This window comes from Paralichthys olivaceus, chromosome 19 (assembly GCF_024713975.1).
Source record: "Paralichthys olivaceus isolate ysfri-2021 chromosome 19, ASM2471397v2, whole genome shotgun sequence".
In the NCBI taxonomy this organism is placed as follows: Eukaryota; Metazoa; Chordata; class Actinopteri; order Pleuronectiformes; family Paralichthyidae; genus Paralichthys; species Paralichthys olivaceus.
Genome location: NC_091111.1, coordinates 7,063,598 through 7,089,646, shown reverse-complemented (window position 1 = coordinate 7,089,646; position 26,049 = coordinate 7,063,598). Strand labels below are relative to the sequence as shown.

Here is a 26,049-nt window from a genome sequence, read left to right as displayed (position 1 = left end):
TCGTCTCCATTCTTCGATCCCCCATCCCTTCATCCCTCCGCCAAACTCCCATCAAACCTCCGACTGACTGACAGCCGTCCCTGCGAGGCTTCGTTGCCTGAGAAAACTCGCACACACCCGCACAACCATCTGATCCGATGCCGTGACTCCCCCTCCCATCAAAGGTGCCCCCTCTCCTGTTTTGTTGCATTCTGACAGGCTGGTGTTGGGTTGCGTTGGCTTGTGAATGTGTTCAGGGCTTCAGGGGTCAAAGCAGCACAGTAGCCAATGCGCCCAGATGTGGATTCTCCCTGACGTGTCTTGTCAAGCGGAAAGCGCAGAGAACAGCCGCGCACATGTGCACTAGATGATAATAAAGACTTGCATGTGCACAGATGCACAATCCGGCACGTTGGAGCGGTATGTTGAATTGCTTAGGTTGGCCTAATTAAACACTGTGGGGGTTCAAGTGTAGTAGAGGAGAAATTGTACCCAGAAAAACAACAAAAGAAATGACTCTATTAGTCTGTTGCTATGTTTTAGGACTAAAGAGGAACATTTCAACAAAGCCGCAGCATCAGGAAATTGAATATTTGTATCTTTACTGTGTCTTAATAATAAATGTCTTTTTTTTTGGAATGATATAAACCAAACTTTAAACAGTCGAGCATTGATTGACATGCTTGTGGAGAAGTGAAAATCCCACAATGACTCAGAAACAGCTAATAGGATGAAAAGAAATTTGATGAGAAGAGATGAAATTTGTAATCGTGTAAAGGAAGAGAAAACAGTCGAACTTTTAAAATCCAATAAAGTTCGAAAAACGGTGTGTGATAAAGACAAATGGAGTACAAATATGTAGAGCAAAGCCGAGGAGGAACAATAGTGGAACAAAGTCAGTATAATTAATCTGTGTGTGGAGGTATGGTTGGAGGCTCATGAGAGGAAAGACAAACAGCCCGTTTTCACTTCATATTTTTTCAAAGAGCCGCTGCTGTAGCTGCGACCGTCCTATAAAACTACTCTCCCATTTATTAGCCACACATCCAAGGTCTGTTAGAGGTCTTCAGTGCCGTTTGAGGCTGGGAGCCGGGGCGCGATGCCACGAGGCTTCGAAAACTGGCCTACAACGGCAGCAGGTTCAGCTCAAATCTTTTTTAGCAGCGCTCCAAGTCAGCACATCTTTCACACGTGCTGCCAGAGAGGCGGACAACTCCGCCAACCTCTGTATTTTGTCATGATTGTCCTTGTTTTAGCTGGTGTACCAGACCACCTTCGCCGTGACACCGCTGCAATTTCTCCTTCAGCCGCTACTTTGTTTTTTCCACCAGCTCTACGCAAGGGGAACACATTCTTAAAAACTCACAGAGGGAAAATAGCCGGGCTTAAGCTGTCCACTAAGTCTAAGCTGTATGTCCACGATATGTCTGAGGTAGTACTCACTGCTCTGTCTGTTTGCTCAGCCTCAGCAAAGCCCATTGTAGTTTTTTCCCCCATCTTTCTTCTTCCTTGAAAAAGCTCTCTGTTTTACCAGTTTTGATAGTCAGTGAGAGGCTTGAGAAAGTGAAAATGTGGGGATGGCAGAAGCAGAAAGAAGACAAGACAAGGCGCCTATGGCTATGGATGAGCCCGGAAGGAGAGTGAGTGTGCGGAAGTTTATCGATCAGGGCAGATAACCAGCGTTTGGTCTCAGTCCGGAATGTATGAAGATTAGCTCTCCCTTCCTCTCATTGCTTCTGTTTCTCCTTCCCTCTCTCACTCTTTGCCTCTCCTCACCTCACACTCTCTCTCTCCCTCTCTCGCCTTGGCTCGCTTCCCTCTACCCGTCTGCCTGCTGCTTACAAACACACAGCTCATTTCTGTCTGGCGGCTTGTCCTCCTGCCTGCTCACTGGTGCCTGCTGCTGAAGACTGAGAGGACCTGAGACGTGCACTCGGCAGCCTGCCAACCTGTTTGTGTGTTTTGGATCAGTGGTGTCTTTATCCAGAAGCTGTGTGTGTGTGTGTGTGTGTGTGTGTGTGTGTGTGTGTGTGTGTGTGTGTGTGTGTGTGTGTGTGTGTGTGTGTGTGTGTGTGTGAGTGCAGCAGAGATCGACTGAACATGTTTCAAGTATCTTCTTAATCACAGAAGGCCCTTAGTGTGTGTGTGAGTGTGTCTGTTTGTGAGACAAGACACATCTCCACATATAAATGTACACATATTGATTCTTGTGTATTGATTTTGTGATTATCTGAGAAGTGTGTGTTTCACTGTACGTGTGTGGACAGTGACTGTGTAGGTCAGTGCTTGTGTCATGTGTGGGAACATAGAATAACAGAGCAAACTGCAGCCCCATCAGTCCTGGTAATTGAGTTACACTTTGCCATTTAACTTTTTCCTTTTTTTTGAGACTGAGAGGAAACTTCTCTATTATTTGCTTCTTGCTTTGCATTTCCTGAAAAGCTTACTGACTCAAGGCCTGCTCAATTTAAAACAGCAGACTTGCAATCTATGGCTGATTGTGCATCAAGCAGCTCATCAAGGTTCCCCTCTGCAAATGAAGGTGTTTTTTAAATCATTTTATTATTGAATGTATAAAAATATTCACATTTAACTGTTAAAGTCGTGTATAAATCTTTTAAACAGTGTGCAGCATGCCAGGAGACATTATGCTGCTCGTTACTGCAGCGCTGAGCGTCTCATTGGGTATTTTTGATTCAGTCTTGTCCATTATTAACTGGTGGAAACCCTGACAGTCTGCTCTTTTTCTGTCTTTTCATTTCCTTTGTCCACCCCTATCATCTTCCTGCATCCTCCTCCTGTTCCTTTGTCCTCCAGGTGTAGCAGAGGTGATTGTTTTGGTGGGAGGGCGTCAGGCTATCGGGATGAGCCAGCGCTCGTTGACAGCAGTTACCTGTTTTAACCCGCAGAACAGTAAGTGGTACCCGCTGGCCAGCCTGCCTTTCTACGACCGTGAGTTCTTCAGCGTCATCTCAGCGGGGGACAACATCTACCTGTCAGGTAAATTAAATCACTCCACTCCAACAGCACAAACTAAGATTTAGAGGATCAGCGGAGGAGGACAGTAGATGCCTTCAGTAGAGAACGGTTATCCCTTCATCCAGCAACACTTCATATTACTTCCATCCATCCATTATCCTTACCACTTATCCTTTTGAGGCTCGCAGGGGCAGCTGGAGCCAATCCAGGGACACCCAAACAACCATTTACACTCATATTCACACCTAAGGTCATTTTAAATCATCAACCTCACCCCGCATGTCTTTGAAACGTTTACAACCCAAGTAAACAATGGAATAACACTCAAAATGGCATGAACTGAGATTTGAACCTCTTGTCGTGAGGCAACCTGGGTAGTGCTAATCCCTGCACTCATATTAACTATTAAAATATTTGGAAGTAAATCATTTTCAATAAAAATTAAGTCCAACCCTTTAATAAAACAGAAGTACATCTCCATGCAATTGGATTAAATACATGCTACAAATAAGTTGGATTTATGAATCTTTTTAAGTTATTTACTTGCATTCAATAAAACTAGACTCTCAGCAGACTGCATACCTCTGCCCAGGCCCAACACTCCTCTTATGAAACCACATTTAAATTCACAAGATCCAAATTATGTTTTTTGGATTAAAATGCAAAAACTACTTAATATTAGTCCTCTCAACATTTTTTTTTTTCATCAAGATTCATAAATTATTGTCTGAGAAATTAGAAAAAAACTCAATGTTAAAGACGTGACCCCTGATCCAGTTCTGTCCCAGAATTTATGGATTCTTTCCTGAGACACATCCTTCTCCTTAGTGGAGGTGATGAAAATCAGCTACAAGAGACACTTGAGAAACACTGGAGTTTTGGAGTCGGCTTTTAAAATTTCCATCTTGGTCTTGGAAACTGAAGTCGACAGAACAAATTTGCCTCAAGAAACTTGAGTAAAAAAATGTAGAGCATCTTCAGTTTCATAACAACCAGGAGGTGAAGATATTTTGTCCTGATGCATTCTGTGGTTCTATGGTTCCATGTAAAAGGTTAAATGATACATGACAAAATACTTTCTGTTGACTTTCTTGTCTCTGACCTCTTTTGTCAAAGTCACTTGCATCATAATGAGACTCAGGACTCCAAACTTGACATTTGTGATCTGTTATCAAGCACATTTTCACTCTGTATCAGATATGCTTCAGTAAAGTGAAGCTGCTCAGGCTGCAGACGTCTTCCTGTGACCTTTACAAACAGTGTTAAAAGGCTGCCAGCCCTCAGGCCTTACTCATCAGCTGATTTGAAAGTTTTTCAGGGGTTGTTTTTTATAAAATGTCTCTTCTATTCACCTTCTGAGGTGCAATTTTCTTGAAACTTTTTTTTTTCTCTGTCTGGCTTTACAGTGTCTGCAGTGTTCTGCAGTTTATTTTGTTCCACAGTCGCACACTGTGCACTCTGTGACTCCCTCTGTGAGACACCTTTAAGTTGCTCCTCCAGAGCTAGACCAAATTTCTCCCTCCACGGTCCATTTGTGCGAGAATCCTGCATGGTAATCAGACCTTGACATTGCACCCGTGGAAATGCAACAGGATTTGTCCTGCGTGTACCTTTCCTCTCCCCTTTTTTTCATATAAATGTAAATTTGTGTTTGGGCATTGGAACAGGTCTGCATGTGTCCGCTGGGAGTCAGGCGGCCGGTGGGGAAATCTTAGGTGTTCTGGCGAGCCAATCAGCGGGCTCCGGTCTGTAACCTTCCTCACACTGGGAGCAGGGACGCTGAGACAGCCGGCGTTACATGTCAGGCTGCACAGCTAACAGGGCTGCTTTAAAAAGAGCTCAAACAAGTACAGTTTTGTTGCTTGGCTGGTTCACCTGCAGCAGGAAACTACTTCCTGTCAAAGTTGTCCAAGTCTTTCACTTTTCCTTTAACCCCCCAAAAAGCATTTGGGAATGAAGATTTCAATATTGAATAGAAGCTTTGAAGCGAGAAATAAAAACAACATTTTAATCTTTATCCTGTCACTTGATGCCATAAACCATACTAAAAAGTTTATTGCTCTTTATGCTAAATGCATTTATTTCTATTTTAGAGCCGGACAGGGATTTTATATTTAGAATATAGGACAAGATGTATACATTTCTTTAGTTGTCCTAATCCATATATGTATTAGAGTCACTTGCTACTTTTATTAGGAAGCTTACTGAACCATTGGAAAGTGCCTGCAACTATCACTCAGGAACAAGTTCTTGTGTTTCCCAAAAGGTTCTTGTTTCCCTGTTTTCTGCTGCGAAAACACTCATGTAAACCTTATATATATATAAATATTCAATAACCCTCATGCTACACATTTCAGGTGGTACTGAGTCGGGTGTGATGGTGGCTGACGTATGGTGCTACATGTCCCTGTTGGACAACTGGAACCTGGTGTCCCGCATGACTGTGGCTCGCTGTAAACACAACAGCCTGGTGTACGACGGCAAGCTCTACACCATAGGAGGACTGGGCGTATCAGGGAACCTGGACCACGTGGAAAGGTAAGAGTTGCGCCAAACGACAAACACCTCCAGCAGCTCCCAGCTGGCAACCGCACAGTCCCGTAAACCAATTCCACAGCCATCTCTGCAAACATATGGATGTAAAAAAAATAATAAACATGCAGTGTACGCAATGGAACGTGGCAGATAATGTGGCATGCAGCGGCGTGGCGCAGCATATTTGCAAAAGTGTTTGTACAGGTTTGTTAGCGTTTATGCGAGAGCCAAGAGGTGCAGAGGAATGGAAACGAGCTGGTGCATATTAAACGGTCACAGCTGTGAGTGTGCGAGAGCGACAGAGCACCTCTTACTTGTTTGCGAGCGGTGCATGAGTGAGAGGCTTTGCTTTCAGAGAGCAGAGTGGTATACTTTGTCTGATTCTATCCACTTCAGCAGCGACACATCATCGACACTTCACTTGAAGGTCGTCCACTGTGGCCTATTCAGCTGGGTCTTCACTTCTGTGCTCCTGCATTTGTTAAAAGTCTTTGGCATATTGACAGTTCCCTCATGAATTCCTAGTGACAAAAATTCGATATAAGAATATAAGAATTTGATTCATGTGGTTTGACTTTTGAAGCACTGCTGCCCCTTGTTTTTCCCTCCAACCGGGGCTGAGGCCCGGCATTCAGCGGAGGGCGGGGGGCTGCCCCCCCCTGCACGGCAGAGCGAGATTAACCAAAGCAATCAAAAGAACATTACTGACTATATTAGAGCAGGCCGCTGCCGCTCATTACCTAGCTGCTCAATTGATCTCCAAAGCTGTTCGCAATGCACAACAGTCCTCCAAATGAAACAGCCTAATTTGATATTTCCCCATAATGCTGCCATACAGTGTCGTTATGACAGGGGGTAGATGGAATATTTTCCCCTTAATGGAAACGCATTTGATTCCTCTGTCTCCGAGCTGCTTAATTTGAGAGCTGCCGGCACATCTAGGGTATTCCTGGCTCCGAAGAAATCAGTGTTTTCACCATGCGATGCGTTTGCATGTTGCTCTGCCTGTGCCCATGTGTGCATTTTTTTGTGCCGTTGTGAAGCTTCTCTGAGGCGCCGCGGCAACAAGACACAGTGATCAGCACTGAAAAACTTTAACCTACTTTCCTTCTCCCCAAGAAGTGCCAGAGGCCTCTTCTGGCTGGTGTTACGGCCCCAGCGCTGCACTCTCAAAGGTTGCATGGGCAAAGGGAGACACAACAACCCACACACCAAATGAAATAGCTGGAGTTCAGTAGAAAATGCTCGAGCTGCAGCAAACCGTTTGTTACATGGGGGGTCAAGGTTATTTTCACTGGCCTTATCATGTTAAAGCTAACTAAGGTCTCTTAATCTTTTTTCCCCACATTGTCGGAGAAGGCAACAGGCTTGTTTCTAAGCAACCCAGAATTTCCTTTTTTCTTTTTCACAAAATGTTGTGTGGAGCAAGAGTCATAATTGAGTTGCAAGGTCTAATGCTTCATTAATATGGCAATAAAACGTTCAAACACATGAGTTTGTGTTTGTTATAGGGGTCATAATTAGGGCATTAAAAGAATTGCTTCAGACTTCCATTAAAAACATTTTATTCATATTTAATCTACTTTATTTTGTGCGTTGACCTTGTGCGAATGCCTTTAACACATGAACTGTGGATTAGTCAACAGGTATTCATTGAGCGTGTGAGCTGCATGTTCTTCTATACAGCTCAGAGTGTCTCACTGTATTTAATGCTATAAAGGGGACAGCTCTTAATGTGGAATAACAAAGGCGGTTTAATGGTCGGACATATTTTGCTTCCTTAGGTTGTGTGTTCTTGCATTATAAGTTTAAGTTGTGAGGAAGGAATCACATCCTCAGCATAGCTAATGTTGAACATCAATAAGAAACGTATTATATGCTGGAAGCCAACTTTGATATTGCAGGTATATTTTCATAATTGAATAAGCTGAGTATTGCAGCTCTCCTAACTTTCAGACATCTGTGTATATAATATATATGTATATGTGCCTCCACAGTGAAAGTTAATCTTTTCTTTGTTGAGGTTGTGTAAAGAAACTAATGTGTTGGGTTTCACATAAGTTACAATAAAGGTTGTGATATTTTATTTTGAACAGAGTCATCTACCTCCGACATGTGTTTGAAAACATGCTGTTCATTAGGAGTGAATGACGATGCAGCCAACTGCTCAGAACGCACAAACACCCGTGTTCAAGCCAAACTGCAGATTAACACCTTTGCGTAAAAGTGCGACCACTTTTCTGTAAAAGGTCAGTACTTTAATGCAGGTGACAACAGAGGCAGGATAATTGGTTGTTTTTGTCCCAGACTTCTAAAAATACATCAGTGAGTCTCAGCTGAATAACACCACTCACAACAACAACGTCATAAGACTTCACAGTCAGGGCCAGAAAACAAAAAAACAACATCAGTACATAACGAAACAACAGATTTGTCATCAACACATCCTCAGTTATATACAGACTGTTTATAAAGATGGAGGACATGACAGCTCACAAAATGTGAAGTCATAAAGTCTCCTAGTGGCTGGCTGCAGTATACATCATAAACCCGACCTCCTCCATTGTAGTGCATGGACCAAAATAATAATACATGTCAACTTGTTTTTTAGTTAGTTCTTATGACACAGATATTTTAAGTTTAGAAATAGTGTGGTTGTGGTGTCAGGATGAAGCATGACTGAGAGCTGGGATTGGCTCACCATTGGTTGAGGGTGTGTATCAGCGGGACCTCGATAACACGGCGCCATCCGCCAAACACTACTGTGCAGACTCTGGCTCCAAAAGTGCAAGATGGCAGTGTTGATATCGGGATATTTGCAAGTAGCTCATGGTAGCTAAAGTTAGCAAATTTCTCCAGAAAGAGTCAGTTAGTTATCATTTTGACTCCACGCTATAAAGGCTGCAGGGATAAACTGGTTTCACAGTAAAGCATGGCAGTTGAGAGAGTGACAAAAAAAAACTGGTTCTGGAATCATAAAACTTTGTCCCCCAAAAAAGGAATTAAAATCAGCTCGGGATTACTTTGAACAATGGGATTGTCCTTAAGGAGTGATATTCAATTAGAAAAAATGTGGATGCAAAGTGGCTGCTGAAGGAAATCAAATATGTTCACTCATCTCAGAGGACATTGTCCATCTGTGCAGATCAAAGTATGTTTCTAACTTTTGTCCCTCATGAAAAAAATATAGATCAGAAAACTTACTAAATCAAAATAATATTCCAGCTCCCACCTCCAGGCTACGTCTGTGTTTTTTGATAACTTACAGACACTCACTGGCCCTGATGTGTCACCCCATAAAGAAACACGTACAAAACCTTTCTGACTCAGGAGGTAGTAGAAAATATTTCTAAAGAGCTGCATGAAAAGCAGTTGTTCAACCAAAAACACTTTCTGTTTTCATATATTTAAGGGTCATTGTAACCTCTGACTAGAGGGTTGCTCTTAAAGTGCTTACCTCTTCCAAGAATGGATGTTCTGCTCCATTGCTGCATTGTATAGCTATGAGCAGCACTATTTGCAGCGTGCTCACTCGACCATGTTGTTATTGTTCACTTAGATAGATAGACCTCAAAGTTTCACCTGCAGTGTGGGGCATGTGGCCCTCAAAGCAGTTCAGTCAGGATCATTTTCATCACAGAAATCTTCCATTTGCATCTGCATAAGTTACATTTGGTTGTATGGCTCTGTGCTGGGACCTCCCTGCCCTTCCACATGCATACTTGAAAAGATTAAGACAGGGAGAGCAGCAGCAAGATTACCAAAGGGAACAGAACAGAGTGCGCATCAATGACAACAGATATTACCCTGAATGAATCAAACATTGTATAAAAAAGGGGGAGCTGGGGTGGAGGTCGGTTACAAAACAGCTTGCAGAGGAAGCAGCAGGGGTAGGCAGGCTGAAGCAGCTGAAAGAAGTCGCCTTGAGCTTTGCCAATGAATGGATGGAAGGGAGCTGAGCCATCAGCTAATGTGGGCTGACTGATATCCACTGCTTTAGCTGTCAGGTGAGCTGAGCTTGACTTGGTGGCCTGAACTAACCCTTATGCTCAAACTAACTAAGGCTTCTGTCACACGAAATTTCTCACTCTTACGTCCTTGTACCTGTTAGTAGGAATCTGTTGTGTGTGAGAACGACTTTTGTGCGCTTGCAGCAACCTGTAATTAACATTTGTGAAAGTAACCTTCATCTATCGTCTAAAATTGGAGACGTAATGTTTTGGTGACTTATGGACTATAATGTGTCTAAAGATAAGATATTTAAACACTGTGAAGGAAACCGTATTGGGGCAGGTTGTGCACCTGAATATGGGTGTTTGTTTTGCAGAGGAAGAGCTGTTTCAAAGATTAAGAAGGATTTGTTACTCCACAGCAGATTTGTGAACAACAGGCAGCTGGTCTGTCACATCAACTCAAAAGACAGGTGCGGTAAATCATTCACAATCTTTGCTCCTTGGTAAGAGCCTGACAGATAAACTGCAGCAATTCATTTCACAAGAATTATTATCAGGAGTTTATTTAATTCCTCAAATTCATTTTTTTTGTTACAAGACAGAGCACAGATATACAGATTAGTTGTTTGAAATGCGAACGCATCTCGACAACTACTTTCTCTGTAGAAACTGTCAAGCTGATATGCACTTTTGAACTTAGTGAAGAAGTAGTACGTCTTTTTTATTTTTAAATATTAACGGCAATGCAAGTAAATAGCAACTTATTTCAACCTTTCAATCTACACAGAAGCGCCTGAAGCACTTTTTTGACCTTAAAATGTAACATTCTTTTCTGAGTTGACATTTGAATCAATACAAAGATCTCCCAGCCAGAAAAGAGAAACTGTTGAAGACCACTCAAGATCCCTTTCAGACCATTTGTGAAGCGATCTGTTTTGATAAATGAGCCCCATTAAGTGCTGATCCTTTATTTTGTTGCTAACCACCAGATTTGGCAGGTGTGGTTCTGTCGCGGGCCAAAACTCCTAATGATCGGCAACCAGTTCGCAGCAGGACTCAACTCTGTCCAGTGGAGATAAGAGAACAGTTACTCAGCCTGCTTTTGTCGCCTCCAAATGAATAGGAAGGAGCTGCCTGGGTGTGAAGTGGTGTTGTAATAAAGACACCTAACAACATCTGAAATCATTTGTCATTGCATGTGAATGGCTGCTGGGGAGCGTATCTGAAGGCTGGGGAGTGGCTCCGATCGCTGCAACAGCCAGAGTCGATTTGCTGCGCTCACACAGTGATTAATGCGGAGATGGTTTACACACGACCAATCTTTTTCTCCATTGTGTATGCGTCTGCATTTCTGTGCTCACTTATGTGTTCCTGCTCCTTGAGTGTATGTACATATGTTAGCCCCTGTGCACACACACACATACACACACACACACACACATATTGTGTTTTATTTGTGCGTCAGCATATATCCGCTGGCCCTGGCCAAGGTCTCTCACCTTCGAGCTCAGGCACACCGACCCCTAATTTGCAGTCCTTCCCGCCTCCGCTGCTTCTCATCTCTCCATCCATCTCACAGAGGGTTTCACGCTCCTGACCGTGAAATTCACCCACATTCACAATTATGTCTTCAATCAGAGCCATCTCGAAGCAGAGAGGATGCAGCCCGTCTCTGGGAGCGGCAGGAGGTCCAAATCAAGACTCGGAGGACCGAGCAGCCTCATTCCTTGCCCCTGCTCTCCTCACTAATGACTGACAGATTTTTAGGGATGGGAGCAGTCAAGTTCGGGAGGCTTTTAACTTGCAATCAGGTACCCTGGGCCCGCATGCTCCTCAGCATGTTGATCCATCAGCACACCAATATGATTGCAGATATTGAATAATTCATGGGTGTCTAATGATGTGTCAATCATAGATGGTTTTGTTTTATTTATTGCACACTATGCACAGGTTTGTGCGTCCTCCAAGCTCTATTGCAAGTTAATATTGCATGAAGACTGTTAGCAACATGACACTGAGTACAGCAGCTAGCTCTTCTCATCAGGGATGTTGCTCTGTTTGGATAACAAGTCTGGAGGAGAGGGGAGCAATTTGCGAAGATCATGTTCTCTGGCTTTTAAATCTAGAATGAATCTTCCCAATCGCAGTATATGAACATGTGCCCATAAAATCTTTGAAAACATGCTGTTCATTAGGAGTGAATGACGATGCAGCCAACTGCTCAGAACGCACAAACACCCGTGTTCAAGCCAAACTGCAGATTAACACCTTTGCGTAAAAGTGCGACCACTTTTCTGTAAAAGGTCAGTACTTTAATGCAGGTGACAACAGAGGCTGTTCATTTGTTGTTTTTCAGGTTCATTAACCGGCACATGTACTATTAGTAAAGTGTAGGCGTCCTTGATCTGTGTTACATTATACAGGCTATTTCTCTCTCCTGCTGAATGGCAGGGTTGTTGGATTCTATCTCTTAACACAGTCTTCTATCTATTGCTTGAATTTTTTCTTACTCAATTAAGTGCAATTATACTTTTGACCAGCATAATGGGCCATTTTGAGAACGTTGGCTCACTCTGACGCAGGAGGTAAATCGTGAAGCCTCAGCGACCTTGCGGAGGAGCAGCGAACGGCTTGCAGGAGAAATTTGATCAAATCAGCCATGACAGACAACATACAGCGAGATGGAGAATCCAGTGGGAGGTTTCATCATGCCTCTTGCTGCCCACAGTAAAGTCCTCTGCGGGTTGTTCTGCAAAGCGTCAGGTCTTTAAGTACTTGATGACCACGGGTGGTGTGCACACTGGGTTGCCAGTCAACCAGAGAAAGATCCCCTTCTGTGGGGACGCCGAGGGTGGGAGAGACCCCCCCACGTGGCTCTCAGAGAAGGAAGAGGCTTCATTCAGCTGTTCTTTGAGTTTCGGCGAGGCGGGGGTTCACCTCCTGGCTGCCAGTATGGGCGTGCTGTGATGGGGATCTGCTCCCTTGTGTGCAGTTAAAAAACGCCGTCAAGCAGCCAGAATGTGGAGCTCACTGTCAGTCCAGTCCAATCAGAAATATTCAGCTTACACATACTGTCACCTCAAACATCGTACTCACAGAACGCACATGCATTTTAAACACACGTTACATGTCCGAGACAGCTCTCTTACACATGCAACGCAACGTCTTGGTGATGGAAGTACTTCCTTTGTCCATCTCAGCTCCCTGCCCAACAGCACTCTCTTTTGGAGACAATGGGGAAATAATCAACAGGGCGATGATTCTAATAACAGCAGAGCACCCCCGCCGCTCTGCAGCCCAGGTGTTTGGGGACCCTTCAGTTAAAGAGTTGAGAAAGAGGGGAATGGGGAGAGAAAGAGGAGCATGCTGGGAAGGGTTTAGCAGTGCAGAGCTGACAGGGAGGTAGTGTAGAGGGGTGTGTGGATGCAGCAGCCCCCCAGGTGGGTCGATGCGCTCCCGCACAATCAGTCACACTGGAACCAATGGGCTCATGTGAAGACACCCCTCACTCTTCTCCTCTCGGCCCCTGCAGCTTCTCCACAGCAATAACGAACTGATGAGCTTGCAGTGCATGTTTTTATATGTCTATGTGTGTGTTGCTTTGGGGATCATGACCACATACTAGGTCAGAGAGTGCCCGGGGCCAGTTTTTAAGGAGGGGGCACAGCCAGCCCCTGCTTGCATGGCAGCGTGGCACTGTGGATGGGGGACAACGGGCTCCCAGAACCCCCCTGCCGCTGCGGTTCCCCCCTGCTGAGCTAATCCCAGGATTAACCAACTTCACAGCACTGGCCCCTACTGCGCTGTCAAGGCACTGGTTCACCCTCCAACCCCATTACCCCCAGCCGCCACCCTCTTCCTCCACCCACCATCCCTCCCCCACAGTCATAATCTCATATACACCCTCATTACCCCTCAATAGTGCATTTCCTCCAACCTTATATCTTGGGAAAGTGAATATCTTTCTGTTGCGGCTATGAGAACAAAAGCAATTGAGGAGCTGTTTTTCCGATTAGTATTGAAGCAACTCAAAACACACTCACTCTCATTTTCTCCTCTGGTCTCTCTGATTAGTGGCATGATTGAAACAACCACACTCCTCCTGAGTAGTTCTTCTAATACGTCTTCATTTTAAACTGCTAGCGTACGTCTTGTGTTTATAAGACTAAATTTTAAATGTTGAAACAAGCCTCAAATACTACACAGGCTTTCGTGGTTGTGCACTTTTGTGTCGTGTTTTGACAAAAAAAAAATGTGTGTGTGTGTTGTATGTACGTTTAGTCTTTTCCCTCCCGCTCCCTGCAGCTGCCACTGCATCTCTCAGACATTTTGACGCTCCGAGGCTGAAAAGAGAGTGGGCCCAAATCAAGCTGATCATCACATCTCTCTCATATTTCTCTCCCTTTCTCTCTCTCTTTGTAGTTCCTCGCCTCCCTCTCTCCTCCCCCCTGGTTTCCTCTTTTAACCACAATCTCTCCCTATCTCATCTCTCTGGCCTTTCCAGCTCCTTCTGTCCCCTCGCTCCCTCTGTCTCTTCACGGCGCTGATTAGGTGGGCAGGAGATGATGGGTGTATTTGGGGCCTGCGAGGCCGGTGATGTTGAATCTGTCTGACATGCTCGAGTAAAGACAGTGTCTCCTCTATATTGTCTACTAATGGCGTGCTGAGGTCTCGGAGACGCGGAGGGAGATGGTGCAAAGAGTGTGTGCTTGTGTATGTGTGTGTGTGTGCGCGCCGGAGGATGGTATTAGGGAAAAGCAGAGAGAGGCGGCAGGTAATGACTAGTATGAACCGAATGTGCTTCCGCCTCGTCGATGAACAATGGGCTGGCACTTCAGACAATTGCTAGTCTTTACCAACAACCAAGTCATTTTTCTCTGGCCTTCTTTCTTGCTTCTTTAACTTTTTTCTATTCCTTCCTCTCTCTCCCCCTCTCTCTCTTTCTCTCCCTCTCAAAAACAGAAATGCAGATGTAAAAACAGCACATTCCCTTCGTATCCCCCCTCTCAGTCAGACATGCTGGAGCAGTGTAGTGAGTGTGTTTGCTGGCTAATTATCAGTGGTTAGGATGTGACAGATGCCGCCGAGATGGTTGGCAGTCAGTCCGCCACCGCTGCCCACCCCTTTCCTCAGGAGGACGCAACAACTGACCTTTTCGAAGGCAGGGCCCTGGCAAACCATCGCAATATGTAGACGTGGTGCCTGGCAGGCATCCAGGGAGGGACTGACACTGGAGGTGGGAGGGTTAGTTGTTATATATAGATTTGTCCTGTGTGAAGGTGAAGGTGCTCACATTAATGGGAGATAAGTGCAGTGTCTGAACAGTACATACATGTAGTGTGTGTACAGTACACTCAGTAGTACAGAGAACATCCTTTCCCCCACATACTGTACATATGAATGATTACATATGGCCATTGAATGCACTTCCTCTGTACTATTTTTCATGCATCAATGGGAATAATTGGGGAATATTAATTTATTGATTAGTTACACTGCATGTTTTTTTTTTTTAATTTGTTTTATTAATTCATTGTTCTCATACAGAGCTGTGAATACTACGGATGTATCTCAGGAGGTAGCCTGGGTCGTTCCCTAACCAGAAGGTCTGTGGTTTGATCCCCGGCTCCTCCACTCCGCATTCTGAAGTGCCCTCAAGCAAGATACTGAATCCCAAATTGCCCTGATTGCCCTGACAGTATGTGAATGGTGTGTGATAGATAGTGTTGTGTGTGTGTGTGTGTGTGTGTGTGTGTGTGTGTGTAAAAAAAAAAGTATATTTATATATGTGTGTGTTAATTGAATAAGATCTCATTGTCCCTGTTCACAGAGGAAGAGGAGAGGAAGTGTTAATTTTATTCATTTTACTTGTCATAGATGAAAACAACACCACGCACACTGTAGCTCCCTTAAAACACACACAACTACCCCTTACGACTAAGCAATCAAACTTCAAGTATCAGCTGCATCCACTTCCTCCCTGGGAATCTGGATGTCAATTTTAATTCTAAACCCCCCGTCTCAGCACAACTGCCCGCCACCCGCCACCCCCCAGCGCTACTCTACATGGCTGCTTTCAACACAGGGGGGCTTACTTTGGTAATGAAGTGGGGTCTAAGTCTTCCATCTCCCATCTAGTTTTGAAGAGGGTGGAACAGTAATTGGTTTACGACCTAGACCACCGACAGCACTCTTGTTCCTTGTCCTATGTGACATTCCCATCCAATTAAATCTGTGTCTACTCTCACACACACATAGAAACACTAAGAGAGAACACTCTCACTATTATCATGGCACCCTACATTCTCTTTCACATAGTTGTTCAAGGTGCCCTCTTTTTGGGGTTTGCACGGGTGTTGAACAGCATATCTGCTGCTGTCTAAATACAAAGTTTCTGTGTGTGTGTGTGTATACATGGACAGATTGTGCGATCACACACAGCAGACTTCTGCTCTGAATTAAGTCATTCACAGGGATTATGGGTAAATCTGTGTGGCCACTGGATGGATTGCTCGCTGTCTCACAAGGATTAACTGAAGGTGACACTGAGGTGGCAGGTCCGTGTCCATCTGTGCTTGTATGTGCCACAATAATTGTGTGTGTGTGTGTGTGTGTGTGTGTGTGTGTGTGTGTTTGTGTGTGTGTGTGTGCTTGTGCTTGCATGCATTTATGAACGGTGTGTTATTAGACTGAAATTTGCTGTAATCCATCAGAGTTAATGAGTTGTGTGTGTTTGTGTGTGTCCTACAGTGATGGCAGTGGAGTGTAGGTGTGTGTGTGTGTGCGTCTGTCTTTTGGCTGACCTTGACTTCAGCCTGTCGGATGAACACACTTCACAGTCGTCCATATGGAGAGCAAGACTCCATCAGATCCCCAGATGTCATCGTACACAATCTGTCAGATGTGTGTACTATGAGCAAATAACAAGCCAAGCAGCTCTGCCCTTGAGGGGGAACAAGGGAGATTTGGGAGTTCATAAATGAGTAAATGTGTCAGAGGTTAAATCATTGCTCCCCAACCTGGGGCTCAGAATCCCTGAAGGGGTCCCCGGATAAATCTGAGGGAGGTCACGGGATAATAAAGAGAAAAACCATTTCACTTCACTATTTATCTTCTCTGACTTTTATCTGTTTTGCTGCGTACTTCAGCTGTGTCTGAGCCCCGAACATCTCCTCATCTCCATTAGTAATGATAAAAAAAACTCTTGCAGGGTGAAGGCGGTTGCCTCCCAGGAGTTCGACTTGTTAACGTCTTCGTAAATACCGTTTGTGTTGTAGGTTTTTTCAAACCTCAAAAATGAGTCTCTTTGCAAAGTCATCTGCCGAGTGGAGACAGCGTTTCTGTTGCTTATCAAATGACTCAGAAAGTGATCCCCTGACTGTCATTGTTGTTATGGTTGTGGTGTGGCCGACAATTTGAGTTAAAACAATTTTATTTTTATATTTTTGGGCATTTTGCCTTTGACAGGACGGTGCAAGTGTAAATGGGGAGAGAGAGAATAGGTGAAGATGAGTAGCAAAAGGCTGGGTATTAAATTATGTATAAAAATGATTCCTCCAAGTAGGTTATATTTGTGTTAGTTACTAATAACTTGGGAAGGTGTGTACAAATGTATTGGTCTCTAAATAGCTGTTATAACCCAATCCAGAAACAAAGTGTTGGTGGAACTCTTTTTTTCAAGGGTTATTCAGCAGGAGACTAGAAAAATTAAGAACTCATTCATTTTGTATTAAAATGACGAGCGACTGCTGTTTTGTCTTCTTTGCCGTGCCACTTATGAAGCTGCAAAAACGTCAGCACCCCTTTCTCTCCAAGGCACGACTCAGTAGATTTCACCGTCAAACATTGGTTAGCGATCTAGGGGAGAGAGAACAGTGCAACAAACAGCTGTCACATACAGAGAAAATCAACACGACGAACAAAGGTGCATACAAACGAGTTCAAATTAGCTGTCACAAAGCTGCTGTTTTCGTTTTCATCTCTGACAATTTGCGTAAAAGCGTGACAGAGTCTAGCAAAAGGTTAGTTTGCTCATTTGAGGACCTCGGTATTTGTAAGAAACACCAACGCAAATTTAATTCAATGTTGAGATCACAAATCTTCATGAAACTCTTTCATTGTCACCAACTGTAACAAGGACATCTCCATTCACTAGATACTGCAACCAAGAAGTGTAAGTGGCCAAACACAGACACTCAGCCGTTGCAAGGTTAAATCCAATGCAGCTACAATGGACTCTGAGTATAGGACATAAACTATCGTTAAAGATTAGTTTCAGGTCCTCGGAAACAGCAATATTTAATCAGATGAGGACAAACACATTGCAAATGTGGAATGGCACTCAATAGAGTGGATGCGTCCACCAAGACTGAGACAGAGCTGCTCTAAAACTAGGCGGTCATTGTTAAGGGCAATGGGTTCGTCCATGCCCCAGTCCTTCAAGAAATGTCATGGAAATCAGTTGAGTAGATTTTGCTTATTCTTGATAACTACCAAAAAAAACTAACAGATTAAAACATAACCTCCTCTGTTTAGGTAATAAAGAGCAAACCCGTCATTAGACCAACTGCTGCTTCAGGAGACCCAAGTGCATATTATTGTTTCACTTATGTCCACACATCATGGATTGAAAGATGCTGTGTGTATGTGTGCAAGTGCATAGTGCGGGGAAAATGTAACCGAGTGTGTGCGAATGATGTGTATGCGCAAGTGTTGGTGCCCGACAGACAGCAGGGTGATAGTGGAGGTGTGGTTACAGGCCTCACAGTTTCTGTGATGTGCTCTGACACACAGATGGCAGCTGACACAACACAGATAGACTCTGTCCTCTCGCACCCACTCTCACTTGTCCTCCTCCTCCTCTTCCTCCTCCAAAGTGGATGTCCCTTCTCTCATGTGCCTCTGTCTTTGTCCTGCCTTCACATTGAAATGAATGCAAAAAAAAATAAAAGCTGAATGAAACTCCTTTCCTTATTTTTTTTCTCCTCCTTCTTGATCCTGTCTCCCATTTACACCTTTCCCTCTTGCCCAGGTATGAGTTAATCATCTTGGATACGATACAAATGCAGAGCAACAATTTGCTTGAAAAGTGAAAGTTCAGCAGAACATTTCCACTTGATTTTTTAAAACATAGAGCAGTTCAGGTCCTGCAGCTGCTAATGAATATTTTCTTGGTAAACAGGAGAAATGTTAATTTTAGCAAACTATGCCTATATTTGTGTGCAAATTGTCTTGAGTGCCCTCCAGGCCATGGCTGATTCACACAGTAGCCTTGTTTTCCTCGGGCCTATCACAACCTCTCAGTTCATTACTTCTGACAGGAGGCAGAAGGCTAATGAGGGATTGATTCACTCACATTCACACATTTCCACTCTCTTCTTGTGCTTGTTCCAGTGACAATATAGAAAATTGACCAAACAGACATGGGGCTGCATGTAAATGTCTTAATATATTAATGTGTTCTCGTGTAATGACATGTGACTCCAGATGAACGAGGTCGCAAACTTGGGATTTAAAGGGGAATTCCTGTATTTCTCAACCTGGGGCCTATGTCTATAAATATGAGCGTGTAAGTGAATAACACTAAACTAAACTGTCCCGGCAACCACAACTAACTAACTCCTCCGTCCATCTTTTTCTCACTCGCGTTTCCTTTTCTGTCCAGAATAACTGTAAAGTAAGAGGAGTCAATGCCCCAACTTATATGATGATATAATAATAACATTTTGTTTAATTGTGAAACACCAAAGGACACTTTACAATACATCATTAATAACACAAAATAATAATGTTATTATTATTAAGAGCACAAAACATGATAAGCAACAAGTCATTTAAAATCAAAGTGTAATAAGAGATAGAGTGCCGAATGGGGAGTAAGAAGAGGAAGTGGGATATTGGAACACAGTGGATTGACATTGGTTGCTAGCCGCCAAAAAAAAGAAGACGGAGATATAAGGTATAAGTGCCTAGTCACAGCGGTGCTAAATGCTATCATCAGCATGCTAACATGCTCAAAAGACCCAAATATTTATTTTCTTCAGCATCTTAAGTTTGCGAATTAGCATGAGAGTATTTGCTAACCAGTACCACACATTAAGAATTGCTAAGGGCAATTGGAATGTCATTAGTTTTGCAAGTATTTGTTCATGAATTATTCGTTAAATTAACAATTTGACCTGCCAGTGGCGTTAGATGAAAGGCTGGCTGATCAGCGGGGGGGCTGTTAATGTCTGCACCAAGCTTCACGACAATCACGCCAATGGTTGTAGAAACCTTTCACTTAAAATCCTAAGTGCCAGCCCCCACAATTGTGACAATTTAAACCAAATGTGTTTCTATTGATTTGGATGCAAACTGAAGATTTCAGCTTCTCGTGTATCCGAGGGTGCGTGTGGGCAGCAGAAACAGAATGCTCTGGTGTTGCAGGGATTAATGTGAATTTGTTACTTAAGGGCATGAGTTGCTGCTTGATAGAATCTAGAGCATCAGCTCCTTTCTGCAGGCAATGAACGCATTTTTTACTAACTTGCTTAAATTACATCCTGATACACACACTTTTCTTTTTAAAGGTTACGGTGTTGTTGTTGTGGGCCTATTGTTACGTGGGGTAAGCGTAGCTAACAACTTAAATGAGTGAAGGTATTTTTAATATCCTGTTTGAGCAGGAACTTCCACTACGAGCTGTGTGCATCTCAAGGCCTTTAATATCTATATGTGGGCAATGCCACAGTTATTATTACACAGTCAGTGTTTGCATGTCATTACAGTGTGGTTGTAACTGCTGCATGATGCACTCCTCTGGCTCCTAATGGATCTTTGTGTGAGCATTGAGATGCATAGAGCCCGAGTGGTTTTGTTATCTAATCAAGAGGTGCGTGCGTGTGCGTGCATGTGCGTGCGTGCGTGCGTGTTTTCTCTCCACCCTCTAACTCTCCACTCTCGTTACTCACTCCATATATGCTGTAGTTTGTATCTCAGGGGAAATGGATATGTGTCAGTATTTCAAACACTGTCAACCCATCAAACCCAGTTTATCGTGTGTGTGTGTTTGAGAGTGTGTGTTTGAGAGTGTGAGTCACTGAGAGAGAGAGAGATATGAAGATAAGTGTGGTTCAGTTGGTGGAGATGCCTCAGGCTCCTTGTAGATGATTAGATTGCATCATCATATAATATATAGCCTAAATATTATATATTTAAAGAAGCAATACAGACAACTAGCGCACTATATAGTACACGGTGGTATATGAGGTCAGCTTAAAGAGGAAGGCATTGGTCAACAACTTTCTTTCATTCATTCAGGGCATTGTAATGATGATATGACTGCTTCTGAAAAGTCAAACCAAAGCATGTTGATTGTCCATGTTAGCAAATGTGACACTGGCCAAACTAAAAAGTCAAAGTACATTCTGAATAATTTTTGTATGTCTTTTTAAGTTGTTATTATCACACTAATGTTTTTTTAAATTTGTTTTAATTGGTTATTTAAAGCTATAAAAACATCTAAGATCAGAGACGTGTCTTCCATCTTTACATACAATCTATGACTAAAACAACATGCTGTATTGCATTATATTGCTATAGCACACTGCTCAATCGTGGCTAGCTCATAAACAGAAAGGCAAGACACACACATCAGGCTTTTAGACAAATAATGCAACTGAGCAAATCTAGTGGAATGCTGCATAATTCTTGCGTCTTTACTGCATCCATTAACTTTTATGGTCTGTGACCCAGATGTATATTTCCTAGTTAATTTTATGGAGAGAAGGCCCCGCAGTAATATGTGCTTATGTGCCACATTTTCTGAGCTCAGTGTGATGACATCATTACAGAGTGACATATTCTTCGGTGGTGGAGCCCTCAATCAGACATGTACCATTTTGTTTTTGAGATAGATTTTGAAAACGGCAATGTATTTTTGGTTTTCAGTTGTAGTTTTCCTCTTTTGCTTTTTGGAGATGAAGAATAACAATTATTTTTAGAAAGTTGAATCTAAAATAATTGATCAAAGATACTAAGATAAAGATAAAGAGCTAAGTGAAGTTAAAGGGCCCTGATGGCAAAGGTGCGAGCCATGCTGTGGGACATTAGGTGACGTGTTACTTCATGGGCACTCAGGGGTGTTGCAACAGGGTAGGCAGTAGGGAAACTGCCTGTGGCCCGAGCTTAGAAGGGCCCCCTTAGAATTGATGATAATGTTTATCCAACGCAACTGCAATTTTGTGAGAAGCCCCTTATTTTCTATTATCCTCTATGTACACGAGACTGCAATAAAACCCTCTAATGAGGCCCCATGCCAAAAGAGTTTTAATTTCTGAGGTTTGGTTGGAGAGTAGAATGTCTAAAGACACACATACAAAGACTCACCAGAGCTTGTATTAATGCAAATGTTTGTAAAACAACAGTAAACATCTGATGGGAACTACTCTTGTGAGTGGCATAAACTTCCTCCTAGTGAAAATGTTGAGGAGATGAGGAGATGAGTGGACTCAGCTGGACTCGACCAGGACACTGGATGTTGAGACTAGAAGTGAGTGGAGAGGAGAAGTCTTGCTGCGATTCACTGAAATGACAGATGTTTTAAAGTTTGAAAGAATCAACACGATTGGCTGATGGAGATCATGTCAAAATCTGATTGGCTTACCATTTATTTACTAACCATTAATATCAAATAGTCTTCTCCAAGTTGAATCTGGTTCTATATATTTCTTCATGTGTTTTCTCTCTAGTGGTCATTGTGGGAACTGTGTCGTTCCCTTACTATGTAAATTGCCTTGAGATAACGTGTGTTATAATTTGCGCTTTACAAATAAAATTGAATTGAATTGTGAATGAATGAGACATATAGAAAGTTTTCATTACCTTGAGGACATTTTTTGTCCATGAAGGTGCTAAAAAGAAGTTTTTTTTAAACGCAGCCCTGAGAATGAAGCTACCAATGGAAACTATTCTGACCAAATTCTAAATACTGTGTGTGTGTGTGTGTGTGTGTGTGTGTGTGTGTGTCTTCTCTTTTCATTTATTAGGCTATATAGCCACTGTTGTTTTTCAAATATTTTTATAAAGGGTTGTGTTAAAGTAATTATTTTCTGCCGTGGTAACAATTTGGGTATCTTGACATCTCTAGTAGGTTGAAAACTGTTATATTAAGGTGCCATCAGTTTTTTATGTGCAATAATGAGCCGACAAGCAGGTGGGGAGAAAACAAATCCATCCAAAATTCGGTGTTCTTCTCCTGTCGGGTCAGTGGAGAGGAAAGCACAAGGACAAATTAGCTGGTACTTTTCTTTACCAATGCAATGATGCTTACACCTTGACATGGGATTAAAATTGTGTTCTGTGACATACCAGTCACAGCATAATGTCTCTCTCTCTCTCTCCCTCCCTCTCTCTCTACCTGTCTTCCTTCCTTTCTTTCAGTCTCTCTCTCACGACACTCAAGAACACAATCGTACATTGTTTGTTCTGTTGTAATCCTGCAGCAGCATTTTCCAGATGATTGTGCCCGCATGATAAAACAAGCCCTGTCAGGAGCTACAGCCGATTACATGGCTTCATGCAGAGATCAGTCCTTGTGTATAAACACTGAAGAAGAGGAGGAAGGAGAAAAAACAATGGATGCAGCGCAACATGTTGACGGATAAACTCCTACACTGTTATAGTGACAAAAAGAAAAAAGCTCTGTCTGCCTTTTCTGTGTGACGGAGAGAATTCAGAGGATAAGAAGGAGAGATCTCGTCTTTGTTTTTGTAATGAATGCAGTGTTTTCATTCTTCCTCTGTCTCTCTCTCCCTCCTCCATCTCATCTGCCTTGGAGACATAATTGAACGATATACTCCCACTCAGAGAATCTTTTTAGTGTCAGTTCTAATGTCACGGTTCATATTAAAAGCTTGATGGTGAATCAGTCATGTAATGAATTTAATCAGATTTGTGACCTCTGAGACTGTCGCAGACGCCGACTATTCTCTGACCTGCACTTGTCGGCTTTCATCAAAAACTCCTGACCCATTTGACGGCTCGATAGCTGTGCCGTGTTTACATTAATGGCCCCTTAAAACCCCTCCTTGATCTGCCGCTCGCTAAAAGAGACGGGGGTCTCACTTGAGCAAGCCATTATCTGACAAAGTTAGACTGGTTGGGCATATTTTACATATTCGCCTGTGCTTCTTTCATGACAGTGAAGCGGGCAGAATCCGAATCAGATCATTTGAACTGCTCAGAGGAGATTACCTAGGATTTTTAGGGTTGAATGTTTAAGCTAATTTTAAAGCTTCTTCACAACCTGTATTATCACCTTGTGAACTTGTGAACAGCTGCTTATTTCCACATTCAGCTGACAATGATCATCTAAATAATCCAAGTCAGTATTCTCTCTAGTTTCAGCTCTGTTCTTGGTAACTGATGGAAATGTCAGGCTCTGTAGCAGCTAAGTGCTCTGATCATAAGTGGTCAGCTCTAAGTTTATCTGTTCACACCTGGTATTAAAATACATTTCTCTCCGGTGACCACTTGGGATTGGATCACACTTCCCTGCTATAAATGCGAACTATAAGGGCATTCTCAAAGAGAATACATCCAACAAGGCTAATGCCAGCCGGAGCCATTCACCAGAATTCTTCATATTTGGAAAGTTTCCTCTCTGAATATAGGAGATAATCACTGGTTTAATGACTTTTAGACTCAGCGTTTCTCTTGTGCCTGAATCTGACAATTTAGGCTGCAACCATCAGTTACACACTTCTCACCGGAGATCGTACCTGATCACCGAAGTTGCAAAGAGAAGAAGAACAGGTGTTCGGGGTGAGGAGTGGAATGAAAACGGCACTATTCCAAGTCAGTAAACTATCAAACTAATTGTGGAGCTGCCATTTTAACGTAAAAAAAATAGTTGCATAGTGCTGCATTAAAAACAGCTGCTTTAAAGTTGATGAGAAAAGTGTGATTGAGCCAAAATGTGGGATCAAACCCGTGAGCTCAAATGAGCTGAGGAGAACTGAAAGTTATTGCAGATCATACTTTGTTGTTTTTTGAGAAAAGCTAAGACTGGAAATCACATTTGAGGATCTGAGTGATGTAAGATGTGTCTCTTTAATAGTAAAGACTTTTTTGTGTGCAGAATTAAGTCTTTTTTTGTCTTTAATCTATTTTCATCATGGCCAGCTGTTTGCTGTAGTTCCTTTTGGCTTCATGTCTAAGACCCTAATCAGCGTCACTCCACGCTGCCTGACCCTCACAGTTCAGAACCTCCTCTGATGTGGTCCGAGGGGTAATTACATCTGCCAGAGAATGAGACCCATGTTAGTCCCTCTATCACAGCAGGGCTCAGTTACTCAACCTGATGCTGGTGGGTGGGGGGGTGGGGGGGTGAGTGTGTGTGTTTAAACAGTGCTACTTGGCACACTGAGTGTTCCAAGTCCACCTTTTCCCAGAGTGTCGTCTTTGTCTCTCTCTCAGACTGCCTGTCAATTTAAACCCTTCGCCTCGACCGCTGTTGCCAAGGACACGATCAGACCCCCGAAGCGAATATTCCCGAAGGCTAATTCGCTCGTCTCCTCTCGCGCTTTATCTCGCGGTCTTCTCACTGCAAGCTGGATGCAACTGCCGCTTCCAGGTGTCATTTAAATTCAGCCTAACTTAATAAAAGGAGCTGAAGCAGTGAAGCATCTGCAGCCTGAAAAAATATCTTTTCACACCTGTACGTCTTTGCAGGAGCGTCTTATGAAAAAGTGAATATGAAAGTAATGGGAGCAGACACCTGATGAAGTTCATTGACCCCTGTGGGAAACTCGCACTTCAAAAAATTGCCTTTAAATTGATGCTGTGGGGGTCTTTGTTTCTTAAATCTTTAGCGTTTGAAGTGTAAGGATTCTTCTCCTGGGGGACGCTGGATGTGAGTTTTCATGTAAAGGTGTTTTTTTTCTTTTACAACAAAGAGACAACCTTGATTAAGGAGGCTTGCTGTTGTTTGAATGGATGTGTGTGTTCTAATCACAGATCCTGGATCCATTTGCAGCTTTTTAATGAAGCCCACTCCAGCTGGAGGGCTGTCGGCTTGGCTGCTTTGATCAGTGGCCCATGGACACAGGATTGCGCCGCTAACACACTGCGCTAATGGAGCCACAGGGCAAAAGAAACACACACAAACACATGTCTGAACACTCACAAATGCAAATGTAGGAAATATACATATAAACACACCCACATCCTCCACTTCTGACAAGGGCACTGCCCTGCGATTGAGCATCTTCTTGTCATGCAGCCCATCGTGTCGGGGCCCTTTCATCCGTCTGTTTGTGCTGGTTTGGGTCGGTTGAGTTTTTAGGCGCAGCGTTGAAGTCTCTGCCAAAGAGGGGGCTCACAGAGGAAGGTCCAAAGCTCGGCATTGACACACAACCCAGCTCTAGAGAGTAATGGCTTGTAGCTCCCAACATATGTTGCTTTGGGTAATTGCTTTAATTGCTGTCATTGTACGTAATGGTCGGTCTTTTTCATCTTCCCTGGTGGTGTAGGCATTCTGCTAATTACATCTGTCAGCCCTGCAGCTAAAACGAGCATTTCACTGCGAATTCAGACCAGTGGGAACTTAGAAATGTGAATG

At 43.2% G+C, this 26,049-nt stretch overlaps 1 protein-coding gene across 3 annotated transcripts in view; it reads left to right on the top strand.

Annotated features, from left to right (window-relative positions):
* Positions 1–26,049, top strand: part of LOC109632380 (kelch-like protein 29) — a 213,193-nt gene that overhangs the window by 174,903 nt on the left and 12,241 nt on the right. For all 3 annotated transcript variants that reach the window (XM_020091615.2, XM_020091613.2, XM_020091614.2), the window contains 2 exons: positions 2,797–2,979; positions 5,316–5,496. In XM_020091615.2, the coding sequence (XP_019947174.2) occupies positions 2,797–2,979; positions 5,316–5,496 (364 nt within the window). The remainder of the gene's footprint in view (positions 1–2,796; positions 2,980–5,315; positions 5,497–26,049) is intronic.